Source organism: Chlorocebus sabaeus, chromosome 21 (assembly GCF_047675955.1).
Source record: "Chlorocebus sabaeus isolate Y175 chromosome 21, mChlSab1.0.hap1, whole genome shotgun sequence".
In the NCBI taxonomy this organism is placed as follows: Eukaryota; Metazoa; Chordata; class Mammalia; order Primates; family Cercopithecidae; genus Chlorocebus; species Chlorocebus sabaeus.
The window spans coordinates 131329860-131351860 of record NC_132924.1 but is presented as its reverse complement, the minus strand read 5'-3'; the positions used below and the strand labels follow the sequence as shown (position 1 = coordinate 131351860).

The window sequence follows — 22001 nt, the reverse complement described above, 5'->3', positions numbered from 1 at the left end:
TCTGAGTCACCAACGTCATGGCTTTTGGTGCTGCTGGGTTTGGGTGATAGATCTTTTGAGAAGCTTTCAATTTCATTAAATGAGGTCTATTGAAAACTAAGCTCCACTCCCTAAAATATGACATCCACATGTGTTCTCTGGCAAATGGTTAAAAAGTTTTCTTATGACTTAATGTTTTATTATTTTTTCTTTAATTTCTTTGAACATTTTAGGCTTTAATTTTGGGAGGACATGGGGAATTTTAAATGTAATTATTTAAAGAAAATTCTGTCTGTCCTAAAGAAACAGGAACTATTTTTATCCAGTCTCATCTGGAAAAAATGAGTTACATTTCAAAAGTGCAGGAGACTGGCAGAGTCTGCTTTATAGTGTGGTTGCGAACCCTCACTTTGTCCTGCGCCAGGGAGGTAAGGTGTGGGTTACTAGAGGTTCCTCCTGTGGAGTACTAGTTAGCACAGTAGTTGAAACACTGTGCCCTCCAGAACATTGGAAGGAATTACATCAAGACTCTTCTTTGCTACCTGAGAACATAACATTAAGGCTGAAGGCCCTGAAATCAGACTGTATTTAAATTGCACCCCAACTACTCAGCAAGCAGTGTGACCTCCAACAGGACACTTCATCCACTCTGTTGTGTTATTTGTAGAATAGAAGGAGGAGTATCCTCTTCATGGAATTGCTGAATACATTAAATAAAATAATACATACGAAAGCACCCAGTGTAGCTGGGATAATTATATCATAATTGATATGTTATTAAATTAGCTAATTTAGATTCCAAAAATGCCCATTGTGTAAACATGCAAACTGAGGTTCAGATAGATGCAGTATTTAGGTCTCAATAATTAAGTGATAAATAGATTTGAGGTTTAAGTTCAAGACAGTCTGACTTAACCCTTATATTTTTATTATACTTTGTCCCTTTGACTTGTGCTGATGTATTTTGAATATTGCACTGTAGTAGAAAACTTAATGATTTAACCTTATTTCATAGAATTGAAAACATCATCCATTTTAAGATTCATCATTATTTTATGAAGCACTAAGATTTTAAATGCCGTTAAGTTTTGACAGTGTTTATTTTATACTTAGAGAATTTTAGGCTTAGGATAAATAGTTTTATCATATCACTGACAGGTATGCCTAAACAGAAAATAGAAGCAAAATAAATTGGTTAGGGCAGCGACAACTCTCACTACTGCCAGCCTCCCCCAAAAAGGTATATATTATCAATTTAAGATTCATTTTGCTTTCAGAGATGTTAGAAAGTTGGGGGAAAAAAGTATCCATTTTAAAATTGATAAGATGCAGTCAATCTCGAGGAACAGGTGACCACTTTTTCAGAGATGAAGTGTTTATATTATTAGTTAAGGAGCAGCCTTGGCTTCTGTATCTGTGACAATAGAACTGACTTAGAAGTAGCAGTAGTTCCTCTCCCCTGAAGTCAGGGGGTTCTGGCCTGGGGGTCTGCCATGAGCTACCTGTGGCTCCGGCCCGAGGGGACACAGCCTCCTGTGAGGCCAGAACTTAGTTACTTTGCCGTGCCTGACTGCAAGGGAGGTTCGCCAACAAAATCTTTATTTACAGAGGACTGTGCTCAGCTAAAACTTGGGAATTCTAATATTAAAGGAAAAAGGAGAAAATTAGGGGGAAAATTAGTATTCTCTGCCACAGTAATCTGTAGCCTTGAAAACTTTTTTAACAGTGCTTATTTCATTTTGCAGAATTCACATCCGAAAGATGAACCAGAAAATAGATTATCGCAGTAGGTTTGAGCTAGTAATATTTCTTTCGATAATGATAGGATTTTGACACCTGTTTCTGACATTGCTGTAGTGTTGAGGTTTGACTCTAAAATTATTTAACTCAAAAACATTTTTGTAACCTTCTAATTAATTTCCACTAACACAGACATTTAACTGCATCTTCTTGTGGGGCTAAGTTATAAATAAACCTCATGTCACACATATGTGCTGTTTCACTATTTTCTCCTATCAGCTCTGTGCTCATGTACACTTCTTACTGTTTTTCCTGTTCCTGAATTTTTTCTTCATATTTGTATCTGATTAATTTTAATATGATTCTAAACTGATGTTTATTCTTCCAGTCAAAAGTATTTAGCAGCTGGTGAGCAAGATTTGATATATGAAAGCTTAAAAATGCTCAAACAGAAGACGCTAAGTTGAGAATATAAAACCATATATCTGACACGCTATACTATTTTTATTCCCACCAGAGAAATATTCTGAATTTTACATTCTTTTACATTTGTCTTTCCTCATGGTTTTTAGTTTCCATTAATTGCACTTTATTCGTTTTCGTTATCCTTGTAAATAAAAGAACTTTCGAAAACTGTAATTAACATTAAGAATTTTTAAAAGATTCAGTTTTCCAAAGTAGTTGGCTGTAAAAATACCAGGCCCTAACCTTTAAAATTTGTGTACAAAAGAAAGTTTTGTAGTTATGGTTTGGGGTGTGTGTAGCATATGTTTTCCCATTAAATTGTTCCCAGATATTCCCTTAAGTATCAGAGATAAATAAAAATGACTACTTATATAAGCCAGTAATTTCATTTTTAGTTAAGACCCATTTCAAAATGTATTTATTTATTTTGTCTGTTTTCTGTTTGTTTTGGGTAGTCAGGGAAGAAAATAAGCAGCAACCCAAATCCTGTTGTCCAGATGTCAGTTGGGCACACGGCCCAGGAGAGCAAGGTAAGGCACTGGCCCCCAGACTCAGCATTGGTGCCTGTCATGCAGGTGCTGTCCGTGTTGCCGTCTCACCTGGGGATGCCAGGTTGCAAACACATTCAGTTGTGTGATAGTGTGGGCATCAAGACCAGGGCTTTTCATCTCTTTTTTTCTTAAATCAGTCATTTGATAGATAACCAGCTAGTTGAAATAGCAAGAAATATACTGTTCATTTTAAAAAATAACTTTAGCGGCTAGGTGTGGTGGCTCATGCCTGTAATCCCAACACTTTGGGAGGCCAAGGCGAGTAGATCCCTTGAGGTCAGGAGTTCGAGACCAGCCTGGCCAATATGGTGAAACCTTATTTCTACTAAAAATACAAAACTTAAGCCGGGCACAGTGGCTCACACCTGTGATCCCAGCACTTTGGGAGACCGAGGCGGGCAGATCACGAGGTCAGGAGATCAAGACCATCTTGGCCAACATGGTGAAACCCTGTCTGTACTAAAATACAAAAAAAAAAAAATTAGCCAGGCATGGTGATGTGTGCCTGTAGTCCCAGCTACTTGGGAGGCTGAGGCAGGAAAATCACTTGAACCTGGGAGGCAGAGGTTGCAGTGAGCTGAGATTGCGCCACTGCACTCCACCCTGGCGACAGAGCAAGACTCTGTCCCCCACCCCCTGCAAAAAAAAAAAAAAAGACATACCCAAAGTTAGAGGCCGTCACTCACTGAACTGTTAACGGTGTTAGAGACATGCCCAGGTGCAGCATCCCCCTCAGTGCGGAGGCGCTATTACGTGGGTTCAGAAGTCATTACAGAACCGAGGCCAGGCCACGCACACGAAGCCTTTATCTGTGGGCACACAAGCCGGGGCCTCATGACACACTCTAAATGCTTTAGACCATCTCGTTATCTTTTCAACACGTCCACAGTCAATATATAATAGTGTGTACCCGCAAATACATGTCTTGGAATTTAATGAAGGTCAACCTAAGCTTCTAGTTTTTTGTTTTATTTATTTTCTTTTTATTTTTCATTCTAAGCTTCTAAACACATAAAATGAGTAGCCCTTTCCCACAGAAAATGTTGCAGAACTAATTGGATATTTCTTCCAGATTCGATACAAAACCAATGAACCAGTGTGGGAGGAAAACTTCACTTTCTTCATTCACAATCCCAAGCGCCAGGACCTTGAAGTTGAGGTATTTTATTTGCATTTTTTAACCAATTTGCTGACATATCATTGACTGTTTAAAGTGTACAATTTGCCGAGCTGTGACCCGTGTATACACCTGGGGATCCATTGCCACAATCAGGACAATCGGTAGATCCGTCCCCTAAGCTCCCTTGTTCTCCCTGTAACCCGGACCTCCCCCAGCCCCAGGCAAACACAGACCTGCCTTTGGTCACTGTAGATTACTGTTTACATTTTCTAGAATTTTATATAAATAGAATTATACAGTATGTACTCTTGTTGTCTCTGTGGTGGTAATTCTGAGGTTTACCTGTGTTGTTGCAGATATCCACAGTTTGTCTTTTTTTTATGTTGAGTAGTATTTATGGATATACCACAATTTGCTCATCCATTTACCCATGAATAAGACATTGATAAAAGATTGGGTTCTTTCCAGTTTAGACCTATTACAGATAAATCTGTGAATATCACATACAAGACTGTGTGTACATACGCCTTCATTCTATTGGGTAAAATGCCCAGGAGCATATTGGCAGGTTGATGTTTAACTTCTTAATAAACTGCCAAATTGTTTTCCGAAGAGATTGTGCCACGTTACATTCCCACCGAAGTACATGTGAGTCGAGCTGGCCCCACGTCTCGCCAGTGCTGTGTTGTTAGTGGGTAGATGGGAGTATTTCCGGGTCCAGTGCTGTTAGTGGGTAGATCGGAGTATTTCGGGGTTGGTGCTGTGCTGTTAGTGGGTAGATGTGAGTGTTTCCGGGTCCGGTGCTGTGCTGGTAGTGGGTAGATGGGAGTGTTTCCGGGTCCGGTGCTGTGCTGGTAGTGGGTAGATGGGAGTATTTCCGGGTCCAGTGCTGTTAGTGGGTAGATGGGAGTGTTTCCGGGTGCGGTGCTGTGCTGTTAGTGGGTAGATGCAAGTGTTTCCGGGTCTGGTGCTGTGCTGTTAGTGGGTAGATGGGAGTGTTTCCGGGTCCGGTGCTGTGCTGTTAGTGGGTAGATGGGAGTGTTTCTGGGTCCGGTGCTGTGCTGTTAGTGGGTAGATGGGAGTATTTCTGGGTCCGGTGCTGTGCTGTTAGTGGGAAGATGGGAGTGTTTCCGGATCCGGTGCTGTACTGGTAGTGGGTATATGGGAGTATTTCCGGGTAGTCTCAGTGTCATTACTAATGACGTTGAGCACCTTCTTATGCTTGGTTACAGTCTGTATATTTTCTGTGGTGAAGTGTCTATTCAGTTTTTTTGCCTGTCTTTTTTATTAGGTTATTTGTCTTCTGAATACTGAATTTGTAAGACATTTGGGGGGTTTTTCTTTTTTAATTTTTCATTCTTTTTGAGACGAAGTCTCACTCTGTCGCCCAGGCTGGAGTACGATGGTGCGAACTCGGTCACTGCAACCTCCGCCACCTGGGTTCAAGTGATTCTCTTGCCTCAGTCTCCTGAGTAGCTGGGATCACAGGTGCGTGCCACCACGCCTGGCTAATTTTTTGTATTTTTAGCAGAGACGGAGTTTCGCCATGTTGGCCAGGGTGGTCTTGAACTCCTGACCTCAGGTAATCCACCTGCTTTGGCCTCCCAACGTGCTGGGATCACAGGCGTAAGCCACCGCACCCCGCCTCTTTATTTGTTTTTGAGAACAGAGTTTCACTCTGTTATCCAGACTGGAGTGCAGTGGTATAATCACAGATCACTGCAGCCTCAAACTCCTGGGCTCAGGCGATCCGCCCACCCTGGCCTCCGGAGTAGCTGGGACTATAGTCAGACACCACCATGCCTGGCTAATTTTTTTTGTTTTTTGTAGAGATGGGAGTCTCACAGTGTTGTCCAGACTGGTCACAAACTCCTGGGCTCAAGCAGAGATGTTCCCACTTCAGCTTCCCCAAGTGCTGGGATTACAGTTGCAAGCCACTGTGCACAGCCTCTTTTTCTTATATATGGCCGTGTAGTTGTTGAGCAGTTGTGCAGTTGTTTAGTCTTTGTTAAAAAGATTATTATTTACCCTAACTTACTAGCTTAGGAACTTTCCAGAAACTCAGTTGCCCATATGTATGGGTCTATTTCTGGAATTCCTTCTGTTCCATTGTTCTATATGTCTGTTTTTGTGCCAGTATCACATTGTCTTTATTATTGGTGCTTTATTAATAAATCTTTTTGTTTTTTCTTGAGGCAGGGTCTCACTTTGTCACCCAGGCTGGAGTGCAGTGGTGCAGTCATGACTCACTGCAGCCTTGACCTCTTGGGCTCAAGCAGTCCTCCCGCCTCAGCCTCCCAAGTGGCTGGGACTAGAGGTGCATGTCACCACACCCAGCTCATTTTTGTGTTTTGGGTATGTGTGTATGTGTGCCTCAGCCTCCCGAGTGTCTGGGACTAGAGGTGCATGCCACCACACCCAGCTAATTTTTGTGTTTTGGAGGGGGGTGTGTGTGTGTGTATTTGTGTATGTAAAGATGGGGTTTCACCACATTGCCCAGGCTGGTCTCGAACTCCTGGGCTCAAGCCACCCACCCACCTCGGCCTCCCAAAGTGCTGGGATTACATACATGAGCCATCGTGCCTGGCCTGTCTTCTCTTTCTTCCTAATAAGTCTTACAAGATGTTTATTGATTTTATTTTCTCAAAGAACCAATTTTTTGTTTAATTGTCATTATTGCTTTTCTTTTACTATTTCATTGACTTCTACTACGATCATTATTATTTCAGTCCCACTTTGGGTCTTGTTTGCTTCTGTTTTTCTAGTTTCTTAAAGAAGAAGCCTGAGACATTTCTGTTTTTATCATGTAGGCATTTACTCCAATAGATTTCACTTTGCATTCTGCTTTAGCTACATCTCACAAATTTTGACTTGTGGTTTTGTTTTCTTTTCTTTTGATGTCTCCTTTTGATTATTATTATTTCCTTAATTTCCCTTTCAATTTTTTCCTTTGACCCATGTATGGGTTATTTTGGTGTGTTACTTAGTTTCCATATGTTTCGGGGTTTTTTTTTTAATCTTTCTATTATTGATTCCAATTTCATTCCATAGTGATCAGAATACGTACTTTGTATGACATGAGCCCTTTTATGTTTGAGACCAGCTTTATGGCCCAGAGCACTGCCTGTGCTAGGACACACTCCACATGCACCTGTAGGCTGCGTGCCTTTCTGGTGTTGGCGAGTGTCTCATGAATGTCAGTAGGTCAGGGTGGTTGGTGGCATTGCTCAGGTCCTCTAGGACCTTACTAATTCTCAGACTACTACTTGTATCAGGTATGAAGAGCATGGTGTTTAAATCTCTGAATTTATATTTTTTCCTCAGCCTCTGTTTTTGTTTCTTGTATCTTGAACCTCTCTTGATAGGTGTGTGTGAACAGCTGGGCCTAGGAGACCTGGTCATTCTGGGCTTGCCTGGCCCTGTCTCATTATTCTGTGTTGGTCATTTTATTAGGTTGGTGCAAAAGTAATTGCAGTTTTTGCCATTGAAACTGCAGTTAATTTTGCAGCAACCTGATACTTTTTTACATTCTGTTTTGTACAGAAGGATTTGTGTTTTGTCTAGCTGGTTTTTCCTTCATAAAGTGCACTTATATATTCTCAAAATAATCTATGCTTACTGGACTTTGGATTTTAAAAATAGCTTTTAAAGTTCTACAAACATTGTCATAGTTATTTCATTTAAAATTGCTTTTGTGATTATAGTTTAGTTTAAAAAGAAACAAGCAATCAAGCTTTTAGGTTTTCCTGAGTAGCTATGGGTTAATTTCTCTGACCATTTTTGTATAGCCTGAGAAACCTTCAGAGTTCTTACTCTATTTGATTAAATTATTTTCTATTACAGCCATCTAACAGGAATAATTCCTGTTACAGAAATAATGCGGAAGGTTATTATTCAGGAAAAAGAGGCTGGGCATGGTGGCTCACACCTGTAATCTCAGCACTTTGGGAGGCTGAGATGAGAGGATCACTGAGGCCAAGAGTTTGAGACCAGCCTGGACAACATAGTGAGATCCGCTTCTTTTTTTTTTTTTTAAATAGGAAAATTACCTTGCATTTAAAGCAAATGCTATAAATTTTCTTTAATGTGGATTTTGAATAGAGAAGGTTTAAAAGGCACTTTGAAATGTATTGTCTCCATAAATGTCATGAGTAGAAACTTTATATATCATTATGAATGTGTATTGCCACCATTTTCCCAGGGGTTAAAAGACAGGTAGACTATTGCCTATTAACCCAGGGTTCTCCTAACCGATTGGTCGTTATTGTCATTATTGCTTTTCTCATTTGTCATTATTACATCATTTCTTTCTGTGCTCATTGTGATCTATAATGAGGAAATAGCAGATCTTTTGCTTAACAGTGTTTTGTGTCTTTCTCGGGAGAGATTTTGTACCATGTTAATCATTATGGAAACACTACTTAAGAGAATATGACTGAAATATGTTTGGGTTTTTAAAAATATCTCTCTTACAGACTAATATTGTCTGTGGACCTTTCTACGTTTGTTTGTTTTTGAAACAGTTTTGTCACCCAGGCTGGAGTGCAGTGGTGTGATCTCGGCTCACTGCAGCCTCCTCCTCCCAGGTTCAAGTGATTCTCATGCCTCAGCCTCCCAAGTAGCTGGGACTACAGGTGCGTGCCGCCACACCCGACTAATTTTTTGTATTTTTAGTACAGCGGGGTTTCGCCATGTTGGCCAGGCTGATCTCGAACCCCTGGCCTCAGGTGATCTGAGCCTCCCTAAGTGCTGAAATTACAGGTGTGAGCCACCCCACCTGGCTCCTTTCTACATTTTCTAAGTTCCTATCTCTGAGAACAAAAGGTCAGGAGCTTAGAAAACGTAGAAAGGTTCTGCAGACATGATCCTAGTTATGCCAGTGTTTCTACCCTGTGTTTTGCAGGTCAGAGACGAGCAGCACCAGTGTTCCCTGGGGAACCTGAAGGTCCCCCTCAGCCAGCTGCTCACCAGTGAGGACATGACCCTGAACCAGCGCTTCCAGCTCAGTAACTCGGGTCCAAACAGCACCATCAAGATGAAGATTGCCCTCTGGGTATTGTGTCATCCTGCAGTGAACACCATAGGGGATGGGGAGGCCGGTGCTGGCAGGGATACCTGTGGGCCCCGGGCATGAGGCCGGTGAAGAAAGCTCTGTGTCGGCTGCAGCTCTGGGCCACAGGAGGGTGCCGGTGCAGGGAGGAGACACTGTTGCTGGGTATCAGAGGGCTCCGGGGAGAAGACAAAGGCTGAGACTTAGCCATAGAACAGGCCACATTTCCAGGTTGCCTGAGCAGGCCCACGGCTACTCACAGTACTTTCCTGTGAACCCAGCAACGTTACCATTATCCTTTGGCCTGGAAAGTGTTACTGTTGGTATCAATAAGGTTTTCTCCTGAGTCTAACTTTTCAAAGGTTGTTCAGAAGAGAGAATTTAATAAAACTCCATGAGACAGTAGAACTTACAGGAAAAAAATACTTTTTGTCCAAAATAAATGGTGATTCATTTGTAAATAGCTAAGGAAATGTTGAAAGTAAAACTGGCAAACATATGGAGAAACACTAAAACTCATGAATCAAAGAAATGCAAATTAAAATGAAGAGCCAGCTTTTTTAGAAAATTCAAACAAATGACTTCTGTTGAGAGGGCAATGGGAACAGCCTCCTTGCCCCCGGCAGAGACTGGGGGTGTCGCACACCTCTCCAGAGGGAGCTGCGGCATCCCGGAGCCATTCATCTGAAGGCTCCTTGGCCTTTCTTCTAGAAACCTGACTCTTGTTTTGTGATACAAAGTGTGGGGAGACCAGGAACACAAAGATGTTCACTGCGGCGTTATTTCCTAAAACCAGAAAAAATCTTTAAGCTATCACAGTCACCCCAGAGTGGAGTGATGTGCAAGGTGTAGACTCTGCTCAAGCCAGCCCAGGGACCACATAACTGGGAGACCGCAGGCCTTTTGGGTACCCCCTGCTCCTGTGCTCACACAGGAGCAACTGGGAGACCCCGGGCCCTGCGGGTACCCCTGTTCCTGCACTCATGCCAGGTTGTTTAGGGTGATCTTGCTGGATAGCAAGGGTTCTGGATTTTCTTCCTTCCTCTGGGGACGCTGGGTGGAAACCACCTTTATAGAATATGGAATTTGGTCTTCTATCGAGGAAACGCGACTCTGGGCTCTTGAAGTAAAAACGTTTTCCCACAATTGCGAAGAAATATGTGCAAACGGAAGAGACTAGAGGAATACACAGAAGTGCCATGGAGGGCTCCTTGCCTGAGATGTGGCCTGGGGAAGCTGGAGGAGCTTCTGCCCAGGTTGTGTGGCACCAGAGGGTCAGCTTCAGGGGGGTGGCCTGCCCTTCCACACCGTCCAGGCTTATCACTGCCACCACCCTGTTGCTGCCACTAGAGCCTGAAGGTGCGATGCCCCAGCTACTTAGCAGGCTGCGGCGGGAGGATCTCTTGAGGCCAGGAGCTTGGGGTGTAGTGTGCGATGGTCACACCTGTGGACAGCTATGGCACTCCGGCCTGTGCAGCTTAGCGAGTCTCCCCATCTCTAGGGGAAAAAGTGGTGTTTGTATCACAGAAGTGATATTTTGGTTACTTAAACTTTCCTTTAAAAAAAAAGTTTGAGCTAAGTTTTAAAGAAATGTTTGCAGATAAAGACATCCCAAGCTGTTCCAGTATTAGGATGTTACCAGGGTCACCAAGTTTAATGTTTGTGTTTGTGTCCACCTCTAGGTGCTCCATCTGGAAAAGCGAGAAAGGCCTCCCGACCACCAACACTCAGCTCAAGTCAAACGTCCCTCTGTGTCCAAAGAGGGGAGGAAAACATCCGTCAAATCTCATATGTCTGGGTCTCCAGGCCCTGGCGGCAGCAACACAGCTCCATCCACACCAGTCATTGGGGGCAGTGACAAGCCTGGTGTGGAAGAAAAGGCCCAGCCGCCTGAGGCCGGCCCTCAGGGGCTGCACGACCTGGGCAGAAGCTCCTCCAGCCTCCTGGCCTCCCCAGGCCACATCTCGGCCAAGGAGCCCACCCCCAGCATCGCCTCGGACATCTCGCTGCCCATCGCCACCCAGGAGCTGCGGCAACGGCTGAGGCAGCTGGAAAAGTAACTAAGTGCCGCCATGTTGTTTCTCAGCAGCAGAGCAAGCGCCGCCCACCCTTGGGGAGTGGGTTTAACGCAGCAGAGCACGAGGCTGGCGTGCCTGGGGGAGGGAGGCGTCATCTTGTGTTAACTGAAAGCACTAAGGGTTGTGTTGCTGTTGTGCTCACTGCGTCTTGGACTTGGGAAATACAACCTACGGTTTTCTAGGATTTAGTCATTTAAAGATTGAAACGTGATGGAGTAATAGGTTTCACAATAGGAAAGACAGGAGGCAGCGCCGGGACGCTGCTGGGTGCCTGGGCTCCCGCCAGGAAGACAGGCGCAGAGCTGGCCCGCGGGCCTCGCTGTGGCCCGGAGAAGCCCTGGCTTCCCCGTTGTGCGAGGACAGAACCTGCTCTTCTCACGCAGTCAGATCCCATTGCTGCCGCCCAGCCTCTTGGGTTTGTGTTTGAATGTCTGTGTTGGCTCCTTATTTAAGCCCCGTGACTCATAGGTGTGTTAAGGGTTTCTTTAGATAAGGAAGAAAAAGTCATCTGTAGCTATCACAAGCTTCAGATGTTAACCTTTTCCTCTTGGTGGAAGAAACAAAATTGACCTTTGAAATAGTTCTCCGTTTGTGGAGTTATAAGAGGTGTGTCAAGTGATAAGAAAATAGTAAAAGAAACGGAGGCAAAGGTGGAAGCATGTTTGCTTCTGCGCTGTTAGAAAAAGCACATGCAGACTGTGGGGCTTGCACAGCCACCCTCTTCTGAGCCACACTCACTTTTTTCTTTCATGCTTTCTCACGTGTACTATTTTGGAAAGAAGAAAACATTCCTTCTCTCTCGCTCCGAAAGGAAATAGAATTTTAAACAAGGAACAACTCTTTCTCAGGAGCTCAATTTGGGAAGTAGAAATGATCTTAGGGGCCACTGAACAAGACCAGTTGTCGTTTTGGGGGTCTGTGTTCCATCCTTGAGCAGAGAGAAATGGAAGGAAGGGCACTGCAGTCTCAGATGGGAAGAGAGCACGTGACTTGCATGAGGCTTTGAGATGGGACACGCAGATTCAGGTAGGACAGGCTAGAAACTGGTTAACAAGGACCACAGAGGTGACGCTTGTACTAAGGACACTGTGTGGTTTCAACCTCGGGTGCTCACTTGATGAATCATAAGATCTGCACGTTTAGAAAGGAGACTGTTCCTTAGCGGGTTGCAGCCTGCAGGCCGGCCAGCCTGACAGACTGGGAAGTGCAGCCTCTCTCTGAGTCCGGAAGCATCTCCAAGGAGGAAGGGTAGGGCAGGAGCTTTGTGCGGAGCGCATGTCCTCAGCAGGTTCCAGGAGGAGCTGGGAATGCCACAGAGTGCCCAGCCTGTCTAGAGCAGCCAGCAGCAGTCTGTGGTCAGGGTCGGCCATCAGGAGGAAGTTCTGAAGTCAGCCGCTCATCAGTCAAAACTGCAGTTAGCGCCAGTGAAGCAGCGGTCAGTGAGTCGGCCTCTGGATCAGGACAGGCTGTGATTGCTTGAACTGCTGCTCTCGAGGCCAGTGCTTGTTTAGCTGCTGGAGAAGGAGACGCCTGGCGGCTGGTAGAACCCAGTTGATTCTGTAAGTGTTGGGTGTGAGGCTTACCCTTGCCTGGCATGGCCCCAGGTCTTCTTTGTAGCTTGGTGTCTTATTGCCACAAAGAGTCTATTTCTTCAGCCTTGCGATCTCTGTTGTAGCATTAATGCCAGTCAGTGGTTGCGTCTGAACTGCAAAGGGAGTGGGTATAAATAACGTCCCATCCTGTTGTGGTCAGGAGCTCAGTGTTTAAGGTTTCTCTGGGGTCCCCTGGGTCCACTCATGTGGGAGTGGGGTGGGGGCTTAGGATTTTATTTTTAGTTCTCAGGACCCTAACTAAAAAACTGTCAGTTGGCTGGAGGCTATGGCTCACGCCTGTAATCCCAGCACTTTGGGAGGCCGAAGCAGCTGGATCACCTGAGGTCAGGAATTCGAGACCAGCCTGGCCAACATGGTGAAATCCTGTCTCTACTAAAATTACAAAACATTAGCTGGGCTTGGTGGCAGGCGCCTGTAATCCCAGCTACTCGGGAGGCTGAGGCAGGAGAATTGCTTGAACCCAGGAGGTGGAGGTTAGTGAGCCGAGATTACACCACTGCGCTCCAGCCTGGGCAACAAGAGCAAAACTCCGTCTCAAAAAAAAAAAAAAACACAACTGTCAGTTTTGAATAATTAATTTATATTGAGCCCTCGAGTAAAATACTCATCTGTTTGACTTGTACCCAGGAGTTTCAAATTATATTTAAGTTCATGGGTAATTTGACTTCTTTTTGTCTAAATGAATGGAAATTATCTTATTGTGTACAGTAGACCAATGAGTCACAACGTTCTCCAGTCTCAGGCAAGCTGGTGACTTTCTGCTCTTTTCCCACAGTGGGACGACCCTGGGACAGTCTCCACTGGGGCAGATCCAGCTGACCATCCGGCACAGCTCGCAGAGAAACAAGCTCATCGTGGTCGTGCATGCCTGCAGGTGGGGGCTGGGGTCGCCACGCACCTGCTGCGTTGCTGCCGAGTGTGGATGCTGGATAGGATGATGCAGATACCCACCTCTGGGATTACCAAACATCCATTTATGTTTCGTTTAGAAAGGACAAAGCAATTAAACCTCCACAGACGGTGCTTATAAAGGGTGTCAACACTGCCTGTGTCACATGACGTTTTGGTCCCCGAAGTACAACGGTCCACTAAGATCATACCATATTTTTACTGTACGTTTTATGTATTTAAATAGACAGATATGGCTTGGTGCGGTGGCTCACGCCTGTAATCCCAGCACTTTGGGAGGCTGAGGCGGGCGGATCACCTGAGGTCTGGAATTCGAGACCAGCCTGACCAAAATGGAAAAACCCTGTCTCTACTAAAAATACAAAATTAGCCGGGTGTGGTGGCGCATGCCTGTAGTCCCAGCTACTAGGGAGGCTGATGCAGAATTACTTCAACCCAGGAGGTGGAGGTTGCTGTGAGCCAAGATCGCGCCATTGCACTCCAGCCTGGGCAACGAGCGAAACTCTGTCTCAAAAAGAAAAAAAATAAATATGTCACAATTGCCTGCAGTATTCAGCACAGTAGCATACTGTACAAATGTGTAGCCTAGAGCAGGAGGAATGTGTGTGTGTGTGTGTGTGTGTTTTTGAAGACAGTTTCACTTTGTCCCCGAGGCTGGAATGCAGTGGCACGATCTCATCTTACTGCAACTTCCGCTTCCTGGGTTCAAGCAAGTCTCCTGCCTCAGCCACCCGGGTAGTTGGAATTACAGGCGTGCACCACCTCGTCCGGCTAACTTGTATTTTTAGTAGACACTGGGTCTTACCATGTTGGCCAGGCCTCCCGAGTAGCTGGGACTATAGGTGGAAGCCACCAGGCCTGGCTAATTTTTAAATTTTTTGTGGAGATGCTGGTCTCTAGTTCCTGGCTTCCCAAAGCATTGGGATTATAGACATGAGCCACCATGACTGGCCTCATCAGGAAAAATTTGTTTTAACTTGTTCATTATATTATTTTAATAAATATAAAGTCAGGTGACTTGCTTAAATTGCGTTTGGTTAGCAATGATACTGTGGGCTTAGGAACTGTTTTCCTTTTATTGCCGTTTTCTCTGTCCCGTTAGTGGTTTAAAATACGATATAAAAATTTGGAGCTTATAAGTAGCTGTTGGAAACATAGGAAAATAAAATTAGCACCGTTTAGAAAGATGATATAACTGTAGAGTTCAATACATCACTCTTGAGAAGTTCGTATATTCTTGCCACTAAGATAATGACCGTGGGGGATACTGTTTGAGAGGAGTCTAGCAAAACAATCCCTACTAAACTTTGGGGTCAGTCAGCAAGCGAAGAATGTGGGGGCCCGTGCAGCTGGGCACTTGACCGCGTTTGGCAAAGGAGCAGCCCCCATCTGGAGGAGTAGGCATTGTGGGGTGGAGGCGAGCAGCCCAGGCAGGTCTGTGGGTGTCTCCTGGGGGCCTGGCTTGCTTGGCTGTGAGAGAGAAAATGGCAGAAGCATTGTGGAACAACAACTATCACTCTGTTACAAGCAGAGACCAAGGACTTAGAATGTCCTGCAAACTCTGGGCTCAAGTCGCCGCTGAGAAAGCCACTAAGAAAGGAGTTTGGGAGACGCCACCAGGCAGCCATCAGGGGAGGCAAAAGCGCCTCGCACATTCTGTTCCTTGTTACTTCTCAGTTTTTAGATAAACACGAAATCAAAGCTTGATAAAGCACATCTGAATGTGCTGCTAATTCTCTTTTTCTTGATCCTAATACCTTGTCTTCTCTGGTTTGTGTTGTAAGAAACCTCATTGCCTTCTCTGAAGACGGCTCTGACCCCTACGTCCGCATGTATTTATTACCAGACAAGAGGCGGTCAGGAAGGAGGAAAACACACGTGTCAAAGAAAACGTTAAATCCTGTGTTTGATCAAAGGTACGATATTTTATCCAGCCGCGGATAGACTGCCTGGTTGAAGTGGCAGATTAAGAAGACCCTAAATGGTGCCTTTGAATGGCCGAAGCACATAAATCAGCTGTTGAGAAGTTCAGTCGGAAACCAAATTTCAGCAAACGTACATCTCAAAACAAATAAGCATTTTGGCCTTTACGTAGAAGCTCTAAATATAGTAAATTCAAGTTATAACCCTGTGGACACGGAGACTAGTGGTTAAATAAAGATCAAGTTATTGATGGCCCTGAAGAAGTCATTTTTGGGGGTTTTATCTGTTGACATTTTGGGGGTTATATCTGTTGACACTTTGAGGATTATGTCTGTTGACATTTTGGGGATTGTATCTTGACATTTTGGGGGTTCTGTCTGTTGATATTTTGGGGGTTCTGACATTTTGGGGGTTCTGTCTGTTGACACTTAACTATGTTATCAATTAAAACTGAAAATTTAAGGATACATCTATTTTTAATTTTGTTTCAAAATAACATAAGCCCCAAAAATCTTAAAGTATGACATATTGAAAAAACAACTGTATTTCCAAAAATAAAAAACATAATAATGAAAAGAATAATAATAATCTGCATTTTTGCTCATCTCTTTAGTGGTCTGGCTTGAGAGGCTGGAGTCTCTTTCTCTGGTCAGGGTGATTTGGCAATGTCCTTAGAGGGTCTCAAGAGACCCCCCCAGGGGTCATTGGCCCCCACTTAAAGAGCTGCCAATCTGTACCAATTTGGTATCTTACATAATTGTCCCCTGGTGCTACGAAACCCACCCATGTTTTGGGAAATGATAATAATACTGTTGTATGGTGTCGCTATCTGCTAGTTCCGTTTACGTTGCATCTTTAAACATTCTCCGCATTCATTGTACTTTCATACAAGTAGCTTTATGTAAAACACACATCAGAAACTGACAGGCCTGCATCAGCCCCTGATGAGGTTGTGCAGAGTGCTCCTATCCATCCGAAGCATTTAAGCATCTGGGGACTCCACATGCCCATCTGGGTTTCCAGCACTGTGGCCTGGGGCAGGCACCCGCCAGCCCCCGGGAGAGACGCCCTGCAGGCTCCTGAGTGCAGCATCTGGCTGAGCGTCACAAGGGCTTTGGAGGCCTTGTCCCTCCTGCAAAGCTGCAGGCGCATACTTTTTTTATTGGAGAGAGTGGGAATAGGGCCTGAAGACTGAACGGATGGCTGGAAAGCCTGAGTGAGTGGGCTGTTCTGGAATTGCTATTTTGTCAACACTATCCCATATTTTAACCCCCAGGAAGAGTCAGACATGTTCAGAGACGCTCCTCACCCACCATGAGTGAGCCAGGGACCATGGGACCCAGACATCTGTGGGTGCCAGAGCCTTCTCTTATGTGTGGGAAACAAAAAAAAATGTTGGTTTTTGAGTCTTCCTGAAATGCCAGATGAAAACATTAGGTAGAAGAACTCAGTTTTATAATAAAAAACAAACATGACATTTGGAATGATCTCATGAGCAGAAATGCCATTTTTAGTTATGAGAAAATACAACAGAATGATGGTAAAGTTAAGTAAGGCTCTTGTTTCCTGTTTCAGCTTTGATTTCAGTGTTTCATTACCAGAGGTGCAGAGGAGAACACTCGACGTCGCCGTGAAGAACAGCGGCGGTTTCCTGTCCAAAGACAAAGGGCTCCTTGGCAAAGTAAGTGCCAAACAAATCTCCGATCAGTTCCTGTGATTTGTAAAATTGAACATTTACCTGCAGTGCAGTGTTGAGACCATATCTGTTTAAGCGGACAGGGTGAACTTACGAGGTCAGTGCTTGTTTATAAATCGTGGGCTATAAAGACAGTCAATAAAACATCTGTGCTTTCTGAAAATATTGTAAGTTATTTTAATTGTTTTTTCATATTCAGATTATTGATTCATTAACTGTACTAATACCATGAACTTCTAGTTGAAGATTTTTTTTTAAGTCTTCAAATTTTTGTTCAAGTATCACATTGAAGGAAAATAATCTCTTACAATTCCATCTCCTCAACTGATGGCTCTGCTCTTTTTCTGAAATTCATTGGCTTTATTTATCTGAATTTCTTCTAGTCTTTGTCCATATTCACATTTAACTTTGGCATGTGGGTGTGTTATTTAAGAATGAAAGTAGAGTTCAGTTAGGGAGGAGGAGATTTGAGTCACAGGCATCATTTTGTCAGCTGTGCTGCCATGGAGGGCACGTGGGCCAACGCTCCTGTGAGTCGTCTCCTCTGATACTCTGTCAAGCTGAATTTTAAGACTGCTGGTTGCATGAAGGATTTCTTAGATGTACTCAGCCATATAGCTTACAGGTGCTCACAGGGGTAGAAAAGATTGAAAAAACAAGAGCCTTCAAAATAGGAGAGTCCACATTCCTAGACAAAGACAGAAGATGAGAGAGATGAGAAGAAGTGGTCAAAGATCTAAAAGACATCGCCTTAGCCTACTTTATGTATTTGTGTATTTATTTAGAGACAGGGTCTCTAGAAGCACAGGCTGAAGTCCAATGGCACGATCATGGCTCAGTGCTGCTTCGAATCCTGGGCTCAAGCAATCCCGGTCTTAGCCTCCCGAGTTGCTGGGACCAAGGCTCATGTCAGCACGCCCAGATAAATTTTTTTTAATTTTTAGTAGAGACAGAGTTTCACTGTCTTGCCCAGGCTGGTCTCAAACTCCTGGGCTTAAGCAATCCTCCCGTCTTGGCCTCCCAAAGTGGTGGGATTATAGGCGGGAGCCAGTGCCCCCAGCCCAGCCTACTTTAACTACTATTTTTTTTAAACCCACAGGTATTGGTTGCTCTGGCATCTGAAGAACTTGCCAAAGGCTGGACCCAGTGGTGAGTGTCCCTGCTACAGACAGAGAACCCCAGCATGTAGCTAAAAACGCTTTCCCCTCCCGGTGGGTAGTGTCCCCCACAGACAGTGGCGGAACCCGACATGTATCTGATAGGCTTTTCGTACTTGGTCCTGTGTCCGTCACCACCTTCCTGTCACTGTCTTTCTCAGGTATGACCTCACGGAAGACGGGACGAGGCCTCAGGTGATGACATAGCCACACCAGGCAGGAGGGGTCCTCTGCAGCATAGCTCCTCAACCTCTGCCCGGAACACCCCCTCTCACAGACGTACCAATGTTATTTTTATAATTTCATGTATTTAGTTATACATACCTTAATAGTTTTATAAAGTTGTTGACATTTTAGGCAAATTTGGCCAATATTATCATTAAATTTTATATGTTGGATTTCCTCTAGGGTTTCGCCAGTTCCTACAACGTGCAATAGGGTGGTGGTAGCTCTTGTGTCTGTGGACTCTGCTCAGCTGTGTCCATAGGGGCCGGATGTGTCTGTGCTTTACTATGGCCTTGTTTATATATCACTGAGGTATACTATGCTATGTAAATAGACTCTATTTTTTATAATCTTTACATGCTGGTTGAAATTCAGAAGGAATAGATCAAGGAAATATATATATTTTCTTCTAAAACTTATTAAATTCTTGTGACAAATAATCATTTTCATCTTTGCGGCAAAAAGTTCTCAGTGACCTATTTTGTGGTGTTTCTTTTTAAGAAGAAAAGCTGAAAGATTATTAAATGTTAGTATGTTTCTGCCCATTATGAATGATAAAATAAAGTATTCAAAATATTAACAGTTTCATAAATATAAGGATGTATTACTGAGAAGTTGAAGGGCTTATGAGGAAAAATGTTTTATAACTGAGTAATATAAGATATTAAGAGAATTATGGTTCATAAATCATATCGTACTAATCTGAAATTTCTTATATAAAATGAAATCTTATGTTTATTTTAATTGCTGTTGTAACTAACTCATGAAACAGTCTACAGACACCTTGTACTTTTCCTAGACTATAAGAACAGACTTTCCGTGTTAGCCATTAAGCTACTGTCAAATAGTCAGTCATGAGCGTTGTTAATTTTCAGTGTTTTCCCAGCCTATAAAAAAAAGGAAGGTGCACGCTGCCCTTAAAGGTTGTGAGGTAGATTGGGATAAGCAGACAGGACATTGCATTGAAAATTGGAAGCTCGATCTCGTTCTAGTCAGGAGCAGCCAGCGTGACCTCACACATAGGATGGGGGACGTGTGAGCCGATGTGCACTGGCCACCACCAGGGTTGGGGGCGCCACAGCTGTGAGCCCGGCCCCTGCTGTTCTCAGCAGCCATTTCCCAGGCTGCTTCCCTTTATGCCGTGACTAACCTTAATATTGGGATATTGTTATGCAGTTTTTATTCTGTTTAGACTATTAAAAGCATGTTTATGTACTTAGGAGTCCCCCAGACCTCCTGTGAGGTGAGGCCCTGTTGCAGTATCTGTAAAGAAAGGATGCACATATGTAGACGATTAAGTGTATATTATAAGCTGTATGCTGAAAATAGCTTCCATAGCCATGAGAACATCTTAAAACTATGTATAAATATATTAAGGAAAATAGAGCTTTGTAATTTAAATTGGAGCTCTTAGCTTGTTTAATGGAACTACACAACTTGTGGGTAACTCACGTGACCAAACAAACCGAAGTGCCTGTGACAGAGGCCGGTAGCCAGTGGCTGTCTGCCCACCCTCCCTTCTAGCAGATTTCGATTTTGCTTCCATTTGTAACCTACCCTTGGCCGGTGGCTGTCTCCCCACCCTCCCTTCTAACAGATTTTAATTTTGTTTCCATTTATAATTTCCACTTTGAACCATGGGTTTACTTAGAATGAGTCTGTAGCTTCACAGCATATTTCATGTAATCATAAAGACCAGTATACTCTGTCTCCTACTGAATGACATTTGACTGTAAAGCCTCTTGATAAACCATTTCCACTGTTAGTATATAGGATTTGGGAAGCATATCAGCACCTTTATAGACACATATGTACGCGTATGCACACAAAACATTTATGGTATTTATGGAAGACAGGTAATAACATTAAATCTAGTTGCTTTCCCATAGTATTAGATTTGTTGAAAGTTTTTTAAAAATCAGGTCTGTTGAAAGTCTTCTGTCATAATCTATAAAGAAGCAGCGCTCATCGAAATTGTAGCATGCCAGTAATTTTTACCAACATCCCATCCATCTGAGTTCTGCAGTCCTGTGTGTAACCCGCTCTGTGTGTATTTTGCTTAATGGAAGGCTTTATTTAAGCACTTAGGCAGAGTAGACACAATTAAAGGTACAAGCCCAGAGGAAGGTTGAGCAGCACCGTGCCTGCCCTGAGGCAGTGGAATCGGAAACGCTGTCTCCAGGGCCTTGAGTGCCTGGAGGTTCTTGGCCTCCAGTAGCCGTCTCCTTTCTCTTTGAAAGAAAGGAAAGAAGGAAAGGGGGGTGATTCTGAGGCACTGAAGTACCTCCCAGACATGGAGGAGAGAAGCCACCCTCGAGGCCGCACTCAGCACTCCAGGATCCCAGTGATGTCAGACACTCTTGAGTTCTCAGAATGTTAATTTTCAGTTTTAAATAATTAGTTTATCTAAGAAAAGGGAATTTTAACTTTTCTACCTTGAGTCAAGCCAATGAAGGGAAAAATGAATTAACTTGGTAAATTCGAAGTGCAGCTCTGTTAGCTCGTACATGTGGGTTCTTATCCTGATCCTGTGCCTTAAAGTAGGAAGGTGTTTCCAAGTTCAGATTAAAACAGAAGCAGCTGACTGGGCCTGGTGGCTCACACCTGTAATCCCAGCACTTTGGGAGGCCAAGGTGGGCGGATCACCTGAGGTCAGGAGTTCAAGACCAGCCTGGCCAACATGGTGAAACCCCGTCTTTACTAAAAATACAAAAATTAGCCATGCGTGATGGTGGAGTGCACACCTGTAATCCCAGCTACTACTCAGGAGGCTGAGGCAGGAGAATCGCTTGAACCCAGGAGGTGGAGGTTGCAGTGAGCTGAAATCGCACCACTGTACTCCAGCCTGGGCGACAGAGTGAGACTCCATCTCAAAAAATAAATAAAATAGAAGCAGCCTTGTAACTGTATTTACCATGATAGTATATTCTGCACAGTAAAAATTCCTTTTACAGACATTCTTTATCGAGGTCGGCCCTTCTTTTTCAGGCACCTAAGCCAAATGCAGACCTGTGTGTAGCTGTGTGTTTTCTTCTGCGTTTGCCGCATTTATTCCACCTCCAGCTGGACCCCCCACTGCAAATAGAGAACAACGGTGGGGGGTGCGGGTTAAAAAGTAGAGAATGTCCTTTCTGTTCAACTAATTTCACATGACAGTGCATGTATTTATTCAATAAAACTTTTACGTTAGCTCACTCATGATTTGTGTCTTCTCTGTCTTTTGAAGGGAGGTGTTCAGTGTGCAGTCAGATAATTGGAAAGGAGACGCCAGGCACTGTTTTCATTTACTGTCTGCACTCGCTTTTCCAAGCACCTACCTCAGAGCAGCTGACAGCCTTCCTGTTGCTCCCAGCTCAGTGTGACTCTCCTCTGCCCAGCACATTATACTCTGCATGTCAAAAACAGCTCTTCTAAAGGATAATCATGTATAGGAAAAACAGACTTGAAAATGTGTTTTTAACCAGGGTGCTGAGAAGTGCAGCGGGGGCTGCCGAG

At 44.0% G+C, this 22001-nt stretch overlaps 1 protein-coding gene across 3 annotated transcripts in view; it reads left to right on the top strand.

Moving 5' to 3' along the window:
- ESYT2 (extended synaptotagmin 2) overlaps positions 1-21704 on the top strand; it is a 99691-nt gene extending 77987 nt beyond the window's left edge. For all 3 annotated transcript variants that reach the window (XM_073009561.1, XM_073009562.1, XM_073009563.1), the window contains 9 exons: positions 2640-2714; positions 3808-3894; positions 8759-8908; positions 10588-10961; positions 13372-13470; positions 15290-15421; positions 17004-17109; positions 18224-18273; positions 18443-21704. In XM_073009561.1, coding sequence (XP_072865662.1) covers positions 2640-2714; positions 3808-3894; positions 8759-8908; positions 10588-10961; positions 13372-13470; positions 15290-15421; positions 17004-17109; positions 18224-18273; positions 18443-18488 — 1119 coding nt within the window. In that variant the 3' untranslated portion in view covers positions 18489-21704. The remainder of the gene's footprint in view (positions 1-2639; positions 2715-3807; positions 3895-8758; positions 8909-10587; positions 10962-13371; positions 13471-15289; positions 15422-17003; positions 17110-18223; positions 18274-18442) is intronic.
- Positions 21705-22001: the final 297 nt, after the last annotated feature.